The following is an 18,256-nucleotide window of genomic DNA, read 5'->3' as shown; positions in this document are numbered from 1 at the left end:
GTGCCTCTCTGCAGAGAGGATGTGGTGTTCGGTTTGCAGCGGCGTGACTCAGAAGAAGACAGAGAAACGGCACGTTACACTGCCTTGTGTTGTTGTTGCATCTCCTTCCTTCTCTTTTTTCGGTTTCTGCCCCTTTTCTTATAAACTGCCACTTTATAACTGCCCTCATGCAAAAAAAAACACAAGACCTTTTGGCGGGAGGGGAGAAACTCATGGACTTTGGGTTTTGCTGTCAGATTATTAATAATATTTGAAATGGAAATGATTAAATTCTGTATGCACGCTGTAAAAATACTCTAAATACTACGAAACATCTGAGTGGTCTGATAGGTGGAGCAGCGAAAAACATCGCTGAACCATGACAACCTTTGTCTGTCCAACTGGACTGAAGGAAATATCCGCTGCTCTCACAACATTCACTTCACCAGCCATTTCTACCAAAAATGTCACTAAAACCCCCCAAGAAAGTCCAGAAAAGTTCACTTCCACTTTTCAGAAAACGACCGCTTAAAACAGCTCTTCTTGGAAACTAGCCCTGTGTGATGTCACATAGGGCACCACTACATCTTCTAGGTTTACTTTGCCCTCTTGTGGCAGCCTTGTTGTTATTTGTCCACTCCGAAATATACGGAAGGTCCAGCAAAGCAGAAGGCAAATGTAGTATTTTCTTTTGCAGGGGGTTGTAAACAGAAGGCTAATGAAAATATTTAGCTTTCTAGAGATCTATAGACTTTTGTTTTTTATTTATTTTTTGGACACTTACTGTAATTGTTCATGGCTTTTTGTCAGGCGCCTATAATGAAATACAGTGGCTGGACCTTTCATCCATCACTGGATAAAGTAGCATAAAATCCAAAGCTGTGCAGGAGGATGAGATGTTAGTTCTTTATCTGGTCTGCCTGCTTCTCTTGGCTGCTTACTGTTACTGTTGCGACTCCTCTGCTGCTCCTCCCTGGTGTCTCGAAGGAGGTAAATCCCCCCCCGACCAGCAGCTCTCCGGGCCTCCCCTCATCCGTCCCTGCTCCTCCTCCTCCTCTTCCTCCCCCTGCTTTCTCCTCCTCCTCCTCGCCGGCTGCCTGCTGGAGCTCCAGTGTGAGTGAGCCAGTCACCAGTTTGCAGCTGGCCTCCCCCCGCCGTGCCGCCGCCATGGCCGACTCTCCTCTCAACCACTCCTGGCCTTCCTTCTCCAAACTCTGGATGAAGAGATGGTCCTTCAAGAGAGGTATGCTGCTGGAAAAGTGTTTTGATTTCCGCCTTGCTTGGAGATGAGGGCTGATAAAGAGGGTGGAGGGCCAGCGGAGGGTCTGTGGGGGCGTTGTTGGGGTAGGATGTGATCTCAGGTGGATGTCAGAGCTGCTTCTCTTCAGATTGGAGAAATGTAGGTGTTAAGATGGTTGCAGATGTGAGTTGTTGGTGGAGAGAGGTGAGTGTTTCCACCGCTGGTGCTGTGCAACACGTGACAGGTCAGAAACGTCTCTGTGCATCCCTAGCTACTGTGGTCTCTGCTCTGGGTCTTTTCTACTGATCTTAAGGGTTCTCTTTTAACCTCCTCCTTCTTCAAGCAGGTTCTTTAACTCGTGAATTCAGCTTTTCTGTCCTCTTCTGTGATTTCTGTTGGAAAGTAATGACGTCTTTTTGGGCACAAAGAGCTGCTGCGGGTCGGTTTCCATTTTCCTGCAGCGGTCGGTCTGTCTTTCTTTCTGTCTGTCTGTCTGTCTGTCTGCCTGCCTGTCTGCCTGTCTGCATGTTGCTGCTTCTGTTGCTGCTGCTGCTGCAACACTTTGAAACAGCAGTCAGCCTGATCTGTGATCAGAGGGGGTCTGTGAACTGACAGCTGTTTTGATGTGTGCTCCCACCTCAGATCTGAGGGCCTCTGTGTTCTGTTTACACCTGCGCGCGCGCACACACACACACACACACACACACACACACACACACACACACACACACACACACGCTGTATTATCCAAACAATGGATGGTCACTGTGACCTTAATCCAAACACTGTCACTGGTGTGAATTAGGCATTAACTCAATTACGTAATGAGAGTTATGAGTGTGATTTTTATTCCCTTGTTATTTGTGGTTAGTATCATTGCTACTATGAATCTCATCTGACCAGCATGACCATAGTCACTCATCGCATGTTTTTGGGTTTTTTTTTTTATTTGTTTTGTGTTTTGTATTTTGTGGTGGTGGTGGTGGTGGGGGGGGGGGAAACCAACTGCATCATGTGATGTCTGGTTACTTCTTGTGATTGTCATGTATCTGATGTGTCTGTGTAAAATCCTACACCAGGCACCACGTGTTGCCTCCGTTTCGCTCCCTGTCACATTGGCTCAAATATCTTCCCCTTTTTTTTTTATTTCTTCTTTTTTTTTGCACAAATTCCTTCAAGACACCAAGAACTAGCAGGACCGCTCACTCTGTGGCAAACAAATTTGTCTTTAACGGTTTGTTGAAGCCCTCCAGCAACATGCTTTATTTCAGTTTTTCCATTTTTCTAAAGAGCTGAAATGTTTATCAAACACCACAAGAAGGGCAGTTTTTAAAAACTTAGTTCATCGTCCCCTCCCTCCCCCGTCTCTGAATCGTTTTTGCCTGAGTTGTTTAATTTATTTTGGAGCTTTTGTCAGACCAAGCCAAGTCCTTTAATCCCTGCATATGTGGGAGCTGCTGCTGTTCTTAATGCTTCAGTTTTGGATGGTGGGGGGAAAAGAGCAGTATGAGAAACACCAGAAACAGAAATGGAGCTCAACTCTAAAAGATACTTAGACCCACTGGTCACTTTATTAGGTACAATGTTCACTTGCTTGTCAACACAAGCAGCAAATCAGCCAATCTCATTGCAGCGACTCAATGCATTTAGGCATGTGGATGGAGTTAAGACAATTTTGCTCAAGTTCAAGAAATAGGAAGCGACACTGAATGTTGTCTGGTTGTTGCTGGTCTGAGTCCTTCATAAACTGCTGGCCCAGTGGGATTTTCACAGCATCACAACCATCCCTGGGGTTTACAGAGAATAGGCCCAAAATAAGAAAATATCCAGGCGAGTGACAGTTTGTGTGGATTAAAAAATGCCTTGTTGATGTCAGGGGTCAGAGGTCAGATTGGGCAGACTGGTTGGAGACTACAGAACGGCAGTCGGTTACAGCCAAGATGTGAACGATAGCGCCTCTGAACGGATCAACAACGCCTCCAACCTTGAACCAGCTTGAAATATAGAAATATATTTGCTCACCGGCTACTTTAATAGGTACCCAACGCAAGCAAAATGTACCTGAGAAAGTGGACCGTGAGTGCGTATTCTGCATGAAGTTCGTCAACTAAATAAAAAACATGAACATAACGTACATGAATATTAGGAAGACATGAGTTGTTAATGTCAAACAACAATCATGTGGGGCCACAGCGAGGAAGGAAAACAGCTGACAATGACCGTGCAAAAATGATTACAGACAGACACACATGCACACCATTACTTTTTTTTTTTTTTTTTACCCTTGTGTGATGTATTATCAGTCCATAAAAGGCCACAGCTGCGCTGCTGTACCGCAGCAAGCAGCCGCTGCGGCGTCTCAGCGCCGAGTTTACACGTTGCACAAACGAGATTTGAACGCCAACAGATTCCCAGCGGACGCAGCGACGCTGCCAGGCCGCCGCAGCCTCCGGCCGTGATTTAGATAGAGAGAAATTAGAGCCACCCCTGTGGCCGCCTGTGTGTTTTATGCGTGTCTGTCTCCGGCTGCTGCTGCTGCTGCTGCTGTGTGCAGCAGGACGGGACGGCATGCACGACTCACCGTGTGGCATCTTGTTGCTCCACATGACGCAGGCTGAGGTCAGTCTTTCTCAAGATTAAGATCGAGAAAGAGAGGAATTGATGAAGCAGCGTCAACTTCCACAATAAACGCATAGACACAAATAATCAATGGAACAAAAGCAAAAGCCAAAGAAAAGTCAGAAAGAGTCAAAATACAAAGCATAAATGACAATGGACATAAAACACAAATCAGTTTGGTGTTAGAAGGCTCAGACTGAGCCAGAGGCCACAGCGCAGGTTTTACTGACTAATTGAAATACTGCTGATGCAAATATTTGTGATAATATCCCTGCATGTCTTACCACAAAACTGTCAAAGATTAAATGGAAATAATATTCGTTAGCCACCATTATGTAGACGTTAAGGATTCTATGCAAATCACACATGACTCAACATTCATTTAAAAAGTCATCAACCCTTGCGTGACTTTCCTAAATGAACAGTTCTTCAAGGGACAGTTGATCCTAAATTGAAATTTCATCTGTTTACCACTCATTCCAAATGCCAGTTAAGGCTTTGGTGACATTTTCCAACCGCACACGACTGTCCTGGAGTTTCACAGTCGAGCCGTTCAATCCTGTCGAGGCCTTGGCCTGTGGTGTCCACAAGACGAGTTTGTCCAATTAGTTGTTTGTTTGTTTGTTTGTTTAAAAAAAAAACAAAAAAAACAGTGAACAATCCCTCCGAAATTGTGAAGTGAACCTGGTGTTTGCCCATTTCATATATCTGCTCCCTTGCTGAGGGCTTTCACCACCGACCTGCAACACCTCTTTCCGGCCCGATCCAGATGAAAACTCAGATTATCCCTCTGCGGTCCACAGTAACAGCAGCTGGTCGGCAGGGCGCTTGTTTACACAGGCTGTGTTTGAGCAGGGAAATCCACCTGTGCTTTGTGCGAAGGTGCACGTGCCAGGCTGCCCGTAGACGGCGGGCCGGGTCGGTTCACCGGAGACGTTCCTCGTGAAAGGAGGCTTACGTAACGTGGCGTGCTGTGCGGTGCGGACCTCCCCTCCTCAGCTGGGTTAGCTCCGTGTGGCTGAAACCTCACCGCAGAGTGTCACACATCCACATGTCCCCTCACACCTCCAGACACCACAAGACTCATTGTGTGTTTTATTAAAGTGGAACTTGGTGTTGGGGGAGAAAAAAAACAGTCCTTAATTACGCAATTTGATCCCTAAATGTGTGTAAGCCGCACTCCATCATTTCTCCTCGGCGTACATTGCCTCTAATTATATGTTCTCCCAGACGTATATTGAATTATCGAGCGACGGCAGGCGGTTCCGCGCTGCTGACACGGAGTCTAACGCCGACCCGACGGAGGAATCTGTTTGTGCAGTGGAAACGCAGAGAGGGATCTCGGTGAGAGGTCGGAGCGGCCGCGGCCGAGCGCCACAACACCAGCTGAGGGGACAAGTTGATTACACAGCAGCCCAGCGAGTTGGAATCGCTCGCATGTCTATGTGTGTGTGTGTGTGTGTGTGTGTGTGTGTGTTTGTCATCTCGGGGATGACTGATTGTCATTGCGTCTTACGTCCATTATGTCTTGTTGTTTTTTTCTCTCCCAGCGTCGGAGTGCAAACCGTGCACGCAGCCCGGCGGCCTCCTCAGCGTGCAGCAGCCCAGCGCTCCCACTGAGATCAGTCCGTCCTCCTCGCTGTCCCCGGCCTCCATTGCCGAGGATGTCTTCTTCAAAGGCACCACTGACGACCAGGTGAACTTTGCACGTTCACAGGCTTTATTCTCAGTTATTTACAACTGACGTCTTGTCAGCGTGCGTATGATTTATTTCATTAGCTCTTTTTGGGTATGATAAAATTATAATGGTTAATAATTGATGGGCCGTAATGCTTTATCACGGTTGCCTGATCACTTGGTGGTTTTCTTTTAGCTAAGACAGCTTCGGGTAGTCCTAGCTAGGATTTACAAAAACAGATAACATGTTTGTTTAAATCTTTCCTCGCTACCTAATCAGTGTGAATAGACCTACAGTATAAAAGTATAAAAGACAGCTAAAGTGGACCAGTGTGCATGCAGGTGTGGCAGCTGTCGAGGAGCAATGTGAGGCGTTTTTGCAGCAGGTAAGGACGACGGATCGTAACGGTCTTCGGGCAGCGCGGGAGTAGATCCTATTGCCGACTGAGCTCATAACTCGGTCCGGTGAATCAGGGAGGGGAAGACCGGCAATGTTCCAAATGGTTTGTATACCCAGCTGCTTCCTCCAGAGAGCTTTGCAGCACGCTGGCTCTTTGGTAGGAGTTTCTCCTGCCTGCCAGTGTGTTTTTCATGCTGGCCGGAACAGCACGTACACCATTGTGTCACAAACATTCAAAATTCAAAGTGAATGTGAATTTGGATGTGAATTTCTGAATATTAGCAGATCGAAATTGTATGGAAACACGACTGTTTTCATGAAACCCATCCAAGAATGATGCGGCCTTTTGAGTCTTGATTGCAACTGATTTCTGCATAATTATCTTATTTCTACCATGACCATCTTTCATCTTCTCATTTTCCTCATTTCTTTCTCTTCTTCTTTCCTCTGCAGGACACCTGCTCCGAGGTCAGTGACTACGACTGTCCGTGCGAGGTGAGCGACAGCGTGGAGGACCTGCAGGGCCTCAGCCCTTCCCTCAGAGACTCAGAGTTCTTCAAGGACCTGGAGGAGGGGATCCTGGCATCACATTTTACCACTGTCCAACAGGGCCAAAGCCTGACCCCCGGAGCGCACGTTCCAGTGAACCCAGACGGTCTTGCTGATCTCCACCCAGTTCAGGCTCCTTTGAGCCCGGTCAGAGACGCTCCTCCTTCCTTTTACATTCACCCTCCTGAGGAGCCTCACAAGACACTGTTTATCACTCAGCTTCATCCCAAACTACCGGATTACGCCAGCGACAGCGTCGCCTCTTTTGGCCCTGCGCTCGATTTGACAATTAATCTGAATGGACTGCTGAGGATGATGGAAGCGCCGAACGGACTGTCGGGATCGGAGGAGGTGAAGGAGGAGCATGGCGTGGATCTGGAGGGCGAGCTGGAAATGGACAGCTTCCCCATCCTGGTCAGGTCCATGTCGACGTCTCGCAGGCACAGCTGGGGCACCCCTGTCTCCCCCATCAACCTGGGGAGGAGGTGAGATGCTCGTCAGCAGCTTCTCTGATTACAACTCTGTTTCATTTTGGGATTAAAACCCACACGTCTTCCACTACTTCAGTTATCCACCTGTTCCGTCCGTTTCTCCAGGCTGAGTCTGGACACCATGGCCATGGACAGCGATGGGGACAGAGACGACGACGAGGAGACACTGAACAGTCTTTTCAAGTCGACCCAGGGAGCAGTGAGCAGCACCTGCATGTCGTGTCCTGCTGATGAGATGGATGGCCTCGGCCCGAGGGCCTCCCGCCTCACAAGCAGGCCTCCTCACATGGTGGGACAAATGACACGCTTTGTCAATAAATCACGCGCGGGGTGCGTTAACACAGTATCCAGGTGTTGAGCCGTGTTCCTGGTTTAGATCATATCCAGTATGTAATATTAACATGAACACGGAGGAGCTGGACATTCATAACCTTTTGCATATTCAAAAATGTGGTTTCTGACCACAGCATTATATTTACAGTGCTTCTGTTTACAACAGAAACTCTTGATTTGACGCTTTGATTTTGTCTGTTATTGGAACTTGAGTGTTTTGTCACTCCAAAAGTAGGAAGATCTTGTTGCTGCCATCAGGTCTGGCTCGCTGATGCACCGCCTGGCAGAGGCTGAGAAGGCAGGCCGCTGTCGTCAGGTTTAGATATGCCACAGCATCCCATTTTCTCCCCAAGAAGTTTTAAAATCAGGATGTGGGCTCCTCCTTACACCTGCAGTGAGGATGTGCAAATGTACAAACACAATACCAAAGGTCCAGGTTAAAAACCAGGCAACCAGAGTTCATGTAAAGGTGCTGGTGGAAAAAAATCATACAAAAAACAGCAGTCATAACCGTGCAGTAGTCTGGGGAGTGTAAAAGCGCACGTGAAGCACATGCGTGTTTATTTATGTTTGTTCTCTGATCCTTCCAGGCTGCCGGTGCGGCTGCCCGCCATCTATTCTCCCGCTCAGACCTCCTCGCCACCGACGACTGTTCACGTGCTGCACATATCTCTCGTCTTGTGGACACATCCAAGCAGGCGGCGCGGGCGACAGGAGGTGCGGCTGCCAGTTCATTACTATAGACTTTCTCTCACATCCAGCAGGATTTGTCTTTTTTCAAATATACGTCAATGTCTTGTTTCTTTCGTCCCGTGTAGCAGATTTGGACCTGGAGGAAAACCTGCAGTCCACTGAGAGCCACATGTGAGTCTGCACCATCATCAATAACGCTGCCCGCTCGAGTCAGGCCACACATACCTTTGAGATTAGCAGCGTGCTGCGGTGAACTATTTATTTTCTGTGCAGTTGCAGCTTGCAGCCTGGCTGCTACCTCAGAGTTTTAATGGGGCTTACGGGAAAAGAGAGGGGAAACCGCAACGGCTGGAGTCACAGGGAACGTCTGTTGATCTTTTTTGTTCAGTACAATAGTTCACGCCGCTGCTCTAGAGATGTGAATCGTAAAAGTCGAGCCGAGATGTTTGACTCCCACGTAACAGCGGGGGCTTTCCCCGTTCCCTCCTAGCATTTCTGCTCCCTGTCATATGTCTGCAGCCCGGCTCTCCCCAACCCACGGCCCTCTCTCGCACCTCCTTAGATGGCCCCTTCATGTGTGTGTGCGTGCGCATTAGCGTGCGTGATACGTTTGCATGGTGTGGCCGAAGCGGCCGAGGGAGTGTCATTAAACAGTGGCTCGACACTTGGCTGAAGACGGCCTTCGGCTCTCCCCTCCTCCCACCCCGTGTCCTCCCCCTCCTCCGACTCAGCCTTAGTGTCTTGTTTGTCTTAGGGTGATGGTACAGAAAGTTCTGCAGGAGTTGAAGCTGTATCACGGGTAAGTAAACAGGAGAGGGAGGTCTGCCTCCCGCTCCAACCACCACCACCACCCACCCCGGCCTTCCGAGCAGAAGCAGAGACCAAACAGCCAGTGGGTGGCAGGGCATTGCACTGTGTGTGTGTGTGTGTGTGTGTGTGTGTGTGTGTGTGTGTGTGTGTGTGCACATGCATGCAAAGGCGTGTGTGTTGGCAAGTAATCTATTACTAAGTAATCCACTACTGTAATTACAAATAGATTAATTACTTTTTGAGCAACAGAGTAATGTAACTAGATTACTGTGGCAAAACTGGTAATGATGTCATAATTACTTTGTCAAGTAACGATTTTGTTGCTGTTGCGAAATCTTCTAATTATTTTAACAATATGGGCTTTGCGAAAGGCACCAGTGCTGTGCATGAGTTTGTTCTGTCAAATGTGCAGTTTGTGTTCAGAGAGCAAAATTTATATAAAGTTCATTCGAGAGCACTGAGCAGCTGCTGCTTTATCTTTTTCTAACTAAAGTAATTAGCAAATTAGAAACTAGTAATTGATTACTTCTGAAACAAAGTAGTGAAAGAAGTCACTAGATTGCTTTATTAAGGAGTAATCAGTAATTAGTAGTTGCATTACTTTAATGGAGTAATCCCAACAACACTGGTTGGCATGTGTCTGTTTGCGCACCCGGAGTCGATGCCGTTCTTGCATGGCAGGCACTGTGAAAACTCTTCACACGCAGAAACGCAAACTTTCCAGTAACCCCACCAAACAGTCAGCCGCACACTTTTCCCCCCTTGAAGAGCACCGCTGACTGATCTAATAATCCCAGCACTGTTTATGCGTGGTGTGATAATGACCCCCTCGCTGAGGATTCCCACACTGACGCCCGTGTCATGGTTCTTTACACAGAGCGAAGCAGAGGAACAACAGATCAGACGGCAAAGAGTCGGGGAGCGTCACCTGGTACGAGTTTCTCTCTAACGAGTAAGTTGACCAGTAAAACTGGGCTGCTGTTTACAGATGTGGAATGCTTGGATGGAGATATGTATTTATGCAGATCAAGCGCTATCATTTGTTAGGGATGACATGTTTCGTTGGCAGCCAGAACCAGACCAGATATGATAAAAAGATTAGATGCAGGACTTTAAAGTTCCCATATTAGGCAGAAATCATTTGAACGGTGCTGACGTGCCAACCCAGCCTGTCACACAAAAGTCAATCCTTCACTTTATTCACTCTGCCCTCTTTTCCAAACATGTGCTATTATGTAAATCAGCACCTTGTGATGTCACAAATGTGATCAATCCTTCTTCCAGGTCAGCAACAATAGCCTCACTCATGTGTTGGCGCTGACCTTTGAGACTACATTGTTTTTGTCCTCTTGTAACGATTTTGAAGCTCAATTTGCTACCTAACTATTGCAGCAAAGCTGGGATGGGATGAATAATAAAGATCTGAAAGTTCATATAACTTGGAACCTTTAGTGTACAGTGAAAGGTTTTAGTTTCGTAACACAGCTTCTCTCTTCAAGCTTTCCTGCTTCGACGCCAGCAGTCTGGACAGGCGCCTCATATGTATTTCTGCTTCCTTGCTTGTGTGATCAGAAACGAAGATGAGGAGGACCGGGCAGAGAAGGTGGAGAAAGGCACCAAGGTGAGGAGGAAGCTCAGCTCTCTGAGGAACAGGATGACCGGCTCCTTCAACAAAGACAGGGTAAACTCTTGGACTCAACACTTAATCCTTCAAAGAGCTGCAGAGTTCAAACGCAAACAAACAACTTACTCCCTTCTGCCTTTAAATGTGCAATGTCATACCCGCTGAAGCTGTCGGAACCAGAAACTGTTTTTGTTTTTTTTTAACCAGATTTTGCACTAAAAAAAAAATTCCCGACCTGTGCTTGTGCCCCTGCAGGGTAAGAACCGAGACAAAGAGCAGCAGAGAGAGAAGGGGAAGGAGGCCAAAGAGAAAGCGGAGAACAGGCATCACCTGGTGCCGGGTTCCTTCTCCAGCTGTGCCACCTGCTCGCTGTGCAGCAAGACCCTGCAGAAAAAGCATGGCCTGCAGTGCATGAGTGAGTAGCGCCACAGTCACAGTTGGACGCGCACCCACGCTTGTGCCGCCGCCTGACAGTCGAGAGAGCACAGGTGCTGCGCTCACACACGCAGAGGCATGCGTCTGTTTGTGCCAGTGCTGCTGCCGCTGCTGCTGCTGCTGCACTCGTGCTCAATTTTACACCTGCTGCATGCAGACCACAAGCTCTGATGTGAAGAACTCATTGTAGAATTTTGTTTTTGCGCAAAAGATAGCAAGAACTGATAGCAAGCTCTGCTGTATAACTGTAATTTTGTAATTTGAAAGCACAAGAAAAAAAAAACTGGATTTATTGCATTCTGGACTTTTATCCAGTCTGCAGTCTAGTCACTTTTTTGTTTTTGTTTCTGTTTAATGCAGCTGCTCGAAATAAGTTTCCATTTAAAATAGGCAACTTCCGCTGCATCCAGTCTGCAAAATAAGTCCGTTTTTTTTCCACACCTCATCTCATTTGAATGGAGTTCCTGATGCATTAGCACCACCCTTTGACTGTTTTTAGGCAGCGTACCGGCTCAAGCTTTTAAATCAGCCATACACTGCCTCGCTTTCTTAACATGGAGGCACTCACTGCTTTGTGTGGACTTTCAGAGAGATCTGTCCAGGACATTTCAACACCCCTCAACTTCTGTTTTTTCTGCCACTCCCAGTCAGCCGATAAACCTGCATTTCAAAACAAGAGCCACCCGAGTCTTTATTCGTGGGTGAGGCCCATTTGAAAAGGCTCATAATCCAGAAGGGGTCAAAATTACAGATTATAGCGACAGATGTAAAAGTTTGTTATACAGCTAACTTTTAAAGGAAAAGAGACACACATCAACAGTGTGTGTCACACACCAGAAGTGTGAGAGTTGGCAACCATGGTCTCTCTGGTTTTGTTCCTCTGAGCCTTTACAGAGGCTAACCAAATGATGTAATAATAGTCATATTTTTCACGTTACGATAGTTTAATGCTGTTGCAGTTTAAATGCAGTAAATTAGCTCCAAGGCCTATCTTATTCTTTTTATGTAACACAGTTATTTTAAAGGTCACAATACAAGAAGCTCGAATCAAGTGTTTTGGCTGGAGGCTGTAAACAGAGGGCTACAAATACTGATTCCTTGATATGTGTAGAGTGTTTTTTTTTTTTGGCTAAATAATTGTACAAGGCCTCACAATGGAATAGGGCAGAAAGTATTGATCTAAAAATCTGGTGTAATAGAGGACCTTAAAATATGTAGTAAAATGTTACATTGGCTATAAGTTTGGGATTGTCCCCCAATAGAAGCAACCTTGCCTTGACTTATAGAGCCACCTGCGTGAAATCCTAAATGATGGCTTGTTGGTCAGTCAGACATGTTTCCTGCTCATTTTAATTCTCACACCTCGATAGAGCACCCTTCCAAATACAGATCGAAACAGAACACGGACACACACACAACCGTGTTCGCTTGTGGGGTTTGCATTCATTCATTTCATGAATGTAAACCGATTACTTCATTTGCCTTGCCTGTCTTCCACTGCGAGGCTATAAGTCGTCCTGATCATAACAAAACAAAAAAAGTCTGCCTGTGCGCTAAGGTATGATTGTCTTTTAATAGTGCACTTGTTCACCACAAGGCATTTCACAAGGTTCAGTGTTCCACATCCACGATGACCCGCACTGCACCCTGTCAAGGAGTAGCCACTCACATCCCACTTGGTTTTCTCTTTGAAATAACAGATGGATAAAGTCGCTGTCCCGACATGTCCATGGTGACACTTGTTGAACCGTTGTTCACTCTCACATCCGCACACACACACACACACACACACAGAGGGAGAGGCGTGAGAAAACAAGTGAGTGTCCCTTTAATTTGCGGCGAGCCCTGTGGGGATTCAGCCGAGAATCAGCCTGTGGAATGCGTCGTTTGTATGCCAGAGATTGTTCCCGGTGAGAGCAACAGGACAGTGGACAGCGGCACCAAGAATGCGGACTACCCTCTTTCTCTCATGCTCAATGGGAGAAGTTATTTATTTCACTTTTGGCCGGATTACCATCCCCGCTCAAGTGCAGCCGAGCCTGTGAAGCCGTGTGTTTGTCGTTGTTGTTGCAGAAAGGGTAAGGCAGCTGCTGTAGCGATGGTCTCCAGAGGGATCAGGTGGATAACTCACTCCCGTTGTTTCGCTCAATGGACTTTTCGGGCACCCTGACCGCTAAGCTAGCCATCAGCTAAGTGCTAATCACAGCCGACCATCGCTCAATGTTTTTTTTTTTTTTTTTTTTAAGGGTGGAGCCGGAATTAAGTTTGAGCACACCTTTAAAATAGAATAGCTTGGTTTGTGATACTTGATTCTTATCACAAACGAGTCCAGAATAAATCCAGACTGCAACCTTAAAATGTAGCTCACCAACTAGCTAGCGCGTTAGCCTGCTCTGGAGCGCTTCCCATTGGGGAAAACAAGGTTAGTTTGGTCAGCGCTTATTGGCCGTAATTACCTTGAAACGATCATTTATATAACGGAGCGTGTAACCGCGCGGCGCCGTTTACTTTCCCTGTGTATGTGTTGCACAACTTCCCTCCATTTACAATGTGGACTTTTGTTTATGCTGTTGGCTGCACACTTTGGGAGCTCAACAGGTGATTGTTAGCTCATGTTAGCGTGTGGGATAACAGCATCTGTTATTCGGACAGGTATTTCGTGTAAATGTTGACGTTACCCAAGTATGAAGGGATGTAATAAATAATGTCCACGCTATCCACGTTATTTATTTTAAGCCTTTGCGTGTGTTAAATTGTTACATTGCAAGTTGGATTTCAGCTCTGCTCCCACTCGGGGATGCTCAGATGCGCAGCTAACTATCCCCCTTCAGTAAAACAGTGCGAGTCTTTCTTCTTCTTCTTTTTTTGTGTGTTGAATTCTTTCCTCTTTGGCTGGCAGGATACTCGCTTAATCTTCCTCTTCTACCACTTCTCCTTCTCCCTGACTGGGTCACATGGTGCTAATTGTGCTTGGCAGCTCTGCCGGCCCATGAAAGCCCACTCCACTGACTCCAGGACTCACACATCTCACCCTGGTAGCACACACCACTTCATCGTGCATCACTGATCTGCCCTCCAGCATGCCGGACCCAGTAGGGGTGTATGGCTTTTGTATTATTTTCTTTTTTTTTTTGTCTTTTTTTTTTTTTTTTTGCTGTCAATGTTCAACCAATAGTCGACTTCTTCAAATGTCCTCCTGGCCTGATTATCCAGGGTTTGGGGTTGAATCAGTAGCTCTGGGTCCAGAGATCAAGTGCACTTCGTGCTGCACTTCCTTCAGCGTTTGGCCCATATGCTGATGTTTTTGCCACTGTCATCTTACCTGTAAATACATACATACACATTCACAGTAAGCAGGTTGTGCCAGTTCTGGGCTGTTGTGTGAAAAAAAAAAAAAAAAAACTAGCCGGGGCTACGGCTGTTTACACTTTGTGTTTGGGACTTTGTGTGTAGGTCGCTGAGGGGAGCTGTAACGTGGCTTAAACGTGGGTTTATTCTTTTGCCGAGAATAGTGTCAGCTATCTATAAATACTCCCTCGAGTCACTTTGAGCTCACACAGTGACACAGCATCATTGAGACCTAAGCAAGTTCACACTAGCGGATCACATGCTGGTCGGCGCACTACGCTCACAGCCGAAGGTGGGTTCTTTAAATGTTAATTGTGAATTTACACTCCACACCTTCACTTGAATTTTGAGGCCCATTGACTTCAGCCGAGGCAACAGTAGAGGGTTTGCATTCTGTCCTGAAACAGGAATGTTTACCTTGCATATATGCACACGAGCTGATGGGAGTTTATGCCTGGGAATCCAGGCCAAAGACATTTATGGTTGCCTAATGTCCTCCCAGTGTCATAACAGCAACATCCCAGTGGTTCCTTGAAAGAAAGTCGACCTTTGTTCATCAGCAGGTCGTTCTAAATCCCTCCGCTTCCTGTGAGATAACGCAAAGCAACATGTTTCCCATTTACAATGAGCGTGAGGGGGCACGGTCATGTGTGTGACACCTCTTTTTTTTGACAGCGTTATTGCTCTGTGTTTTTCCATTTGTCTGTTGCCGATATCAGCTGTTACCCGGCCGAGCTTCTCGCTGTGCCGCACACTGTACATCCGCCCTACGTGCGTCTTGTGCGACAGGGCGTCGACGAGTCAGCACGTTGTGGCTGCAGTGGCAGCGGCGGAGGTTTCGATGAGTGCAAAACCACGGAGCGGCTGACATGGCTCAGTGTTTTCACTGTCATTGTACATTTGTTTGACTAAATACAGATGCACAACTTGGTAACATGGCTGAACGATTTACTCATATTCTGGAGTCCCATTAGAGAGATCACACTTTGGTTCAGTGTAGTACAAATGACTCCTGTGTATGGGTGAAATCACTTTTCTTGTGAGCTTGATAATGAAAAGGAAATTCTAACTATAAAAATAAAGTTTGGCAATGATGGGGGGGAAAAGACACATTTTTACAACCCTGCCGACTCTTTGGCATGGGAATGGTTTGTTACCATGGCCACAGTGCACACTGTGTGGTTGCCAAACGTGGAGGTGGTCCGCGCCACAGTTGCCAGGAGTCACCGTTGATAAGCCCAGTCATATCAGGGAACGGAAGACAGGCTGTTCCCGCTTATCATCCGAAACTTCTCGACTTTCCTCAAGTTTCTTGACTGGGATTCGCACAGAATAGCCTCACTTGTAGCCTCGCTCTTTTATCAAGGAAGAGCTTAGGGTAGGGTTCCTCCGTGATGATTAAGTTGTTGTCGTTGCAGTGACACAGCGTTTTATACTCCGTCCATTGGCTTAACCTCATACTCTTATCTTTTTTCCCATTTAATGTAATGCTTTTCCCAGGGCCGTGCCCAGTAGGTGTGTTTAGCCTTGGTCCAGATACGTTGTAGCCAGTAAAAAGGCTTTGTTCCTGTTTAAAGGACCCATTGTGCTCTTCTGTCTTTTCCGAAAAGAGCCTCATTCACAAAACGATTTTGGAATTACGTGTTAGTCTGTTCAAACGAGGAAAAGAGTCGTTGGTCTGGTGGCTTTAACGGCGGTAAGTCCACGCAGTCACTGACCTTTTTGCCTTTTTGTCAGATTTTAACCTTTAATTGTAAAAAAAAAAAAAACTCAAGCTAAGCGCTGGTCTTAATGGAGGAACTCATTCAGAAGCCTGTTAACTGTTGCCTGTTGCTGGAGTCTGACTGGATCATGGCTTGGTTACATTCTGCTTGACGGGAGATCAATAAGACACCATCAAGCTTTAATTCATCACTTTAATTGAAACTCTTCCTCCTCTCCTCTCCTCTCCTCTTTCCCATGGCTGCGCTGGACAGGAAGCATTGTTTTGTTTTGTTTTGTTTTGCCCATTGTCTGCATTGTAGCGGCACATGGGAGCAGAATAAGCAATAGAAGCTTTTACAGTAGGAGCTGCGACAGTAAGTGGAAGCTGCTGGCACGGGTCGTGTTTGAACTGCGCTGCGGTGCCTTTTGTCCTGGAGCCACGCAGGCAGATTGAATACAGCCAGGATGCTGCCTTGTCCTCGGGATAATGTGGAACATGTAAAGGGAGCAGAGCAGAGCAGAGCCGTTGGGAAAACAAGGTGTCGTTCACAGAGGTTACAGGTCATGTCGGGGTTAGTTTTCCATATCATATAATATATATATTGAACTGGGCTCAACAGTAACATGACCCTCGCTGGGCTCACTCTCAGCCCTGCATTAAACTGATTACCCCGGCCAGTTTTCATTCTGTATATTTATCCCTGCCCTCGTCCACCTCCGTCTGCTTTGCATCATTGCCCGCATCAGCCCGGCTGTCTGTCGAGCTGGCGCTTTGCATAGTGATGGTGGGATTTGTTTGGCCAGCCCGGCCCCTCTCAGCTCCCCAGGCCCCAGACGAGCGGAGAATATGTATTGAGGCCGAGAAGATCGGGTTGCTTTCTTCAACCGCAACTCGCTCTCGTCGAACGGAGGTTGGAGAGAACCTGCCGCCGCCGTGCGCCTTTCCAAAACAGCTGTGATTTTGATCTGAGATACAATCAGGGGTTTCATGTAAGATGGAGCCGCAGCTGCTTTGTTTTCTGTCACAGAGACACAAGGGGAGCAAGTCGGTTCCTTTTAATGAGCTCCTGAGTTCGCTGCCCTTTATTTAGCTTTCTTCTCCTGTAAATCTAGAATGAATGTGTTACATTAGGCATGGGGAAGAATGGGGTTTGACCGTATGATATAGTTGGCGAAAATATTGGGATTACGATATTGCAGTGGTATTATTACAGGTATAAAATAGTTTATTAATAAAAAAAAAAACTCTTTCCATCCCATTTATTAAAAGCTGAAGCCTCCTATGCCCAGTGCTGACTCTTCCATCTCCTCTCGCTTGTCTTCCAGATTGTGCTGTGAACGTTCATAAGAGCTGCAAGTCCCTGCTGGGCGAGTGCACCAGCAGCACCAAAAAGGTAAAAAGCAAGAGTCTACGTGTGATCGCGCAGACACACACGGCCGCAGCAGCTAAACTGGTCCTCTTCTTGCTAGTTGAATTGTTTATTTGACGTTGGATCCGAAGAGTAGTTAGGAATATCCAGTTAATTATGACGTCGTCCCACAACATAATTAGCATCTTACTTTTAATTCAATAAAGTTATTTGCCATTTGCCGAGGAGCTGAGCGCTAACGCTGCTGCTGCAGTAATTTGCACGTTAGCCCTGAGTCATGTTGCCTCCATGTTAATGAAACATGTCATCACGCATTGCAGCTGTAATTTGCGTGACACCGGCTTAAGATAAATTTGTACCTGTTTGTTTGGCGTCTAGCGGTAGCTCCTGCAAGTCGAGCTACTTTTCCCCCACATGGCATAAAACATTAACGTTTCTTTCCTTGTGTTCTGTCGGTTCTCAGCCTTTTGGCTGAGATCAAGCGTAATCTGATGTTATCAGTGTCATATCTGATGTCCCATATCCAGGGATCATATGTTCAATTGTTTTATGGGATCGGGGCTCGCTCCATCGTGCACATATTTGCAAATTTCTTCACTGTGGGCTCAAATGAAGGTCTTCTATTTTTGCACCAATGCAGAGTAATGGACTCGCTATTTATTAATGATGTGTAACTGGCCACTGGCTGATGGTTCTGGCCAGAAGGCATGTTTAATCCTAGCGGACTGAACGTTAAACAAAGCATGTAAATGCACATTTGGAAGTATTTCAAAGCACCCACTGGGTTGTTTCCTCCCTTCACACAGAGAGATTCTCCACAGAGGAGCGGCTCATCTGGATCCTCCTTCGCTGGTAAGAGCACTCGCACCTCCTGGTCTATTGAAGCAGACAGGATGCACACAGGAAGATGCTTCAGTCGCTGAGCTTCACTTGGGATTTTTTAACTCCCGCACTGGCTGCTTGTACAGCTCCAAAACCAGAAAC

The 18,256-nt window shown here is 46.7% G+C and overlaps 1 protein-coding gene and 1 pseudogene across 7 annotated transcripts in view; both read left to right on the top strand.

Moving 5' to 3' along the window:
- arhgef18b (rho/rac guanine nucleotide exchange factor (GEF) 18b) overlaps positions 1-18,256 on the top strand; it is a 38,071-nt gene that overhangs the window by 592 nt on the left and 19,223 nt on the right. For 2 of the 7 annotated variants that reach the window (XM_076022833.1, XM_076022834.1), the window contains exons 2-12: positions 5,389-5,534; positions 6,369-6,949; positions 7,061-7,244; positions 7,879-8,005; positions 8,107-8,152; positions 8,736-8,780; positions 9,669-9,743; positions 10,364-10,472; positions 10,671-10,830; positions 17,229-17,296; positions 18,079-18,124. In XM_076022833.1, coding sequence (XP_075878948.1) covers positions 6,777-6,949; positions 7,061-7,244; positions 7,879-8,005; positions 8,107-8,152; positions 8,736-8,780; positions 9,669-9,743; positions 10,364-10,472; positions 10,671-10,830; positions 17,229-17,296; positions 18,079-18,124 — 1,033 coding nt within the window. In that variant the 5' untranslated portion in view covers positions 5,389-5,534; positions 6,369-6,776. Of the gene's footprint in view, positions 1-1,093; positions 1,223-5,388; positions 5,535-6,368; positions 6,950-7,060; positions 7,245-7,878; positions 8,006-8,106; positions 8,153-8,735; positions 8,781-9,668; positions 9,744-10,363; positions 10,473-10,670; positions 10,831-17,228; positions 17,297-18,078; positions 18,125-18,256 lie in introns of those variants that run through there. The other 5 variants (XM_076022832.1, XM_076022829.1, XM_076022828.1 and 2 more) reach the window with 5 other exon arrangements.
- Positions 17,724-17,892, top strand: LOC142886075 (U2 spliceosomal RNA; annotated as a pseudogene).

The sequence above is a fragment of the Nelusetta ayraudi genome, unplaced genomic scaffold, assembly GCF_046127955.1.
Source record: "Nelusetta ayraudi isolate G7.1 ecotype Tasmania unplaced genomic scaffold, CSIRO-AGI_Nayr_v1 ptg000013l, whole genome shotgun sequence".
Lineage (NCBI taxonomy): Eukaryota > Metazoa > Chordata > Actinopteri > Tetraodontiformes > Monacanthidae > Nelusetta > Nelusetta ayraudi.
The sequence above is the reverse complement of the archived record's forward strand: the minus strand, read 5'-3'. Positions and strand labels throughout refer to the sequence as shown.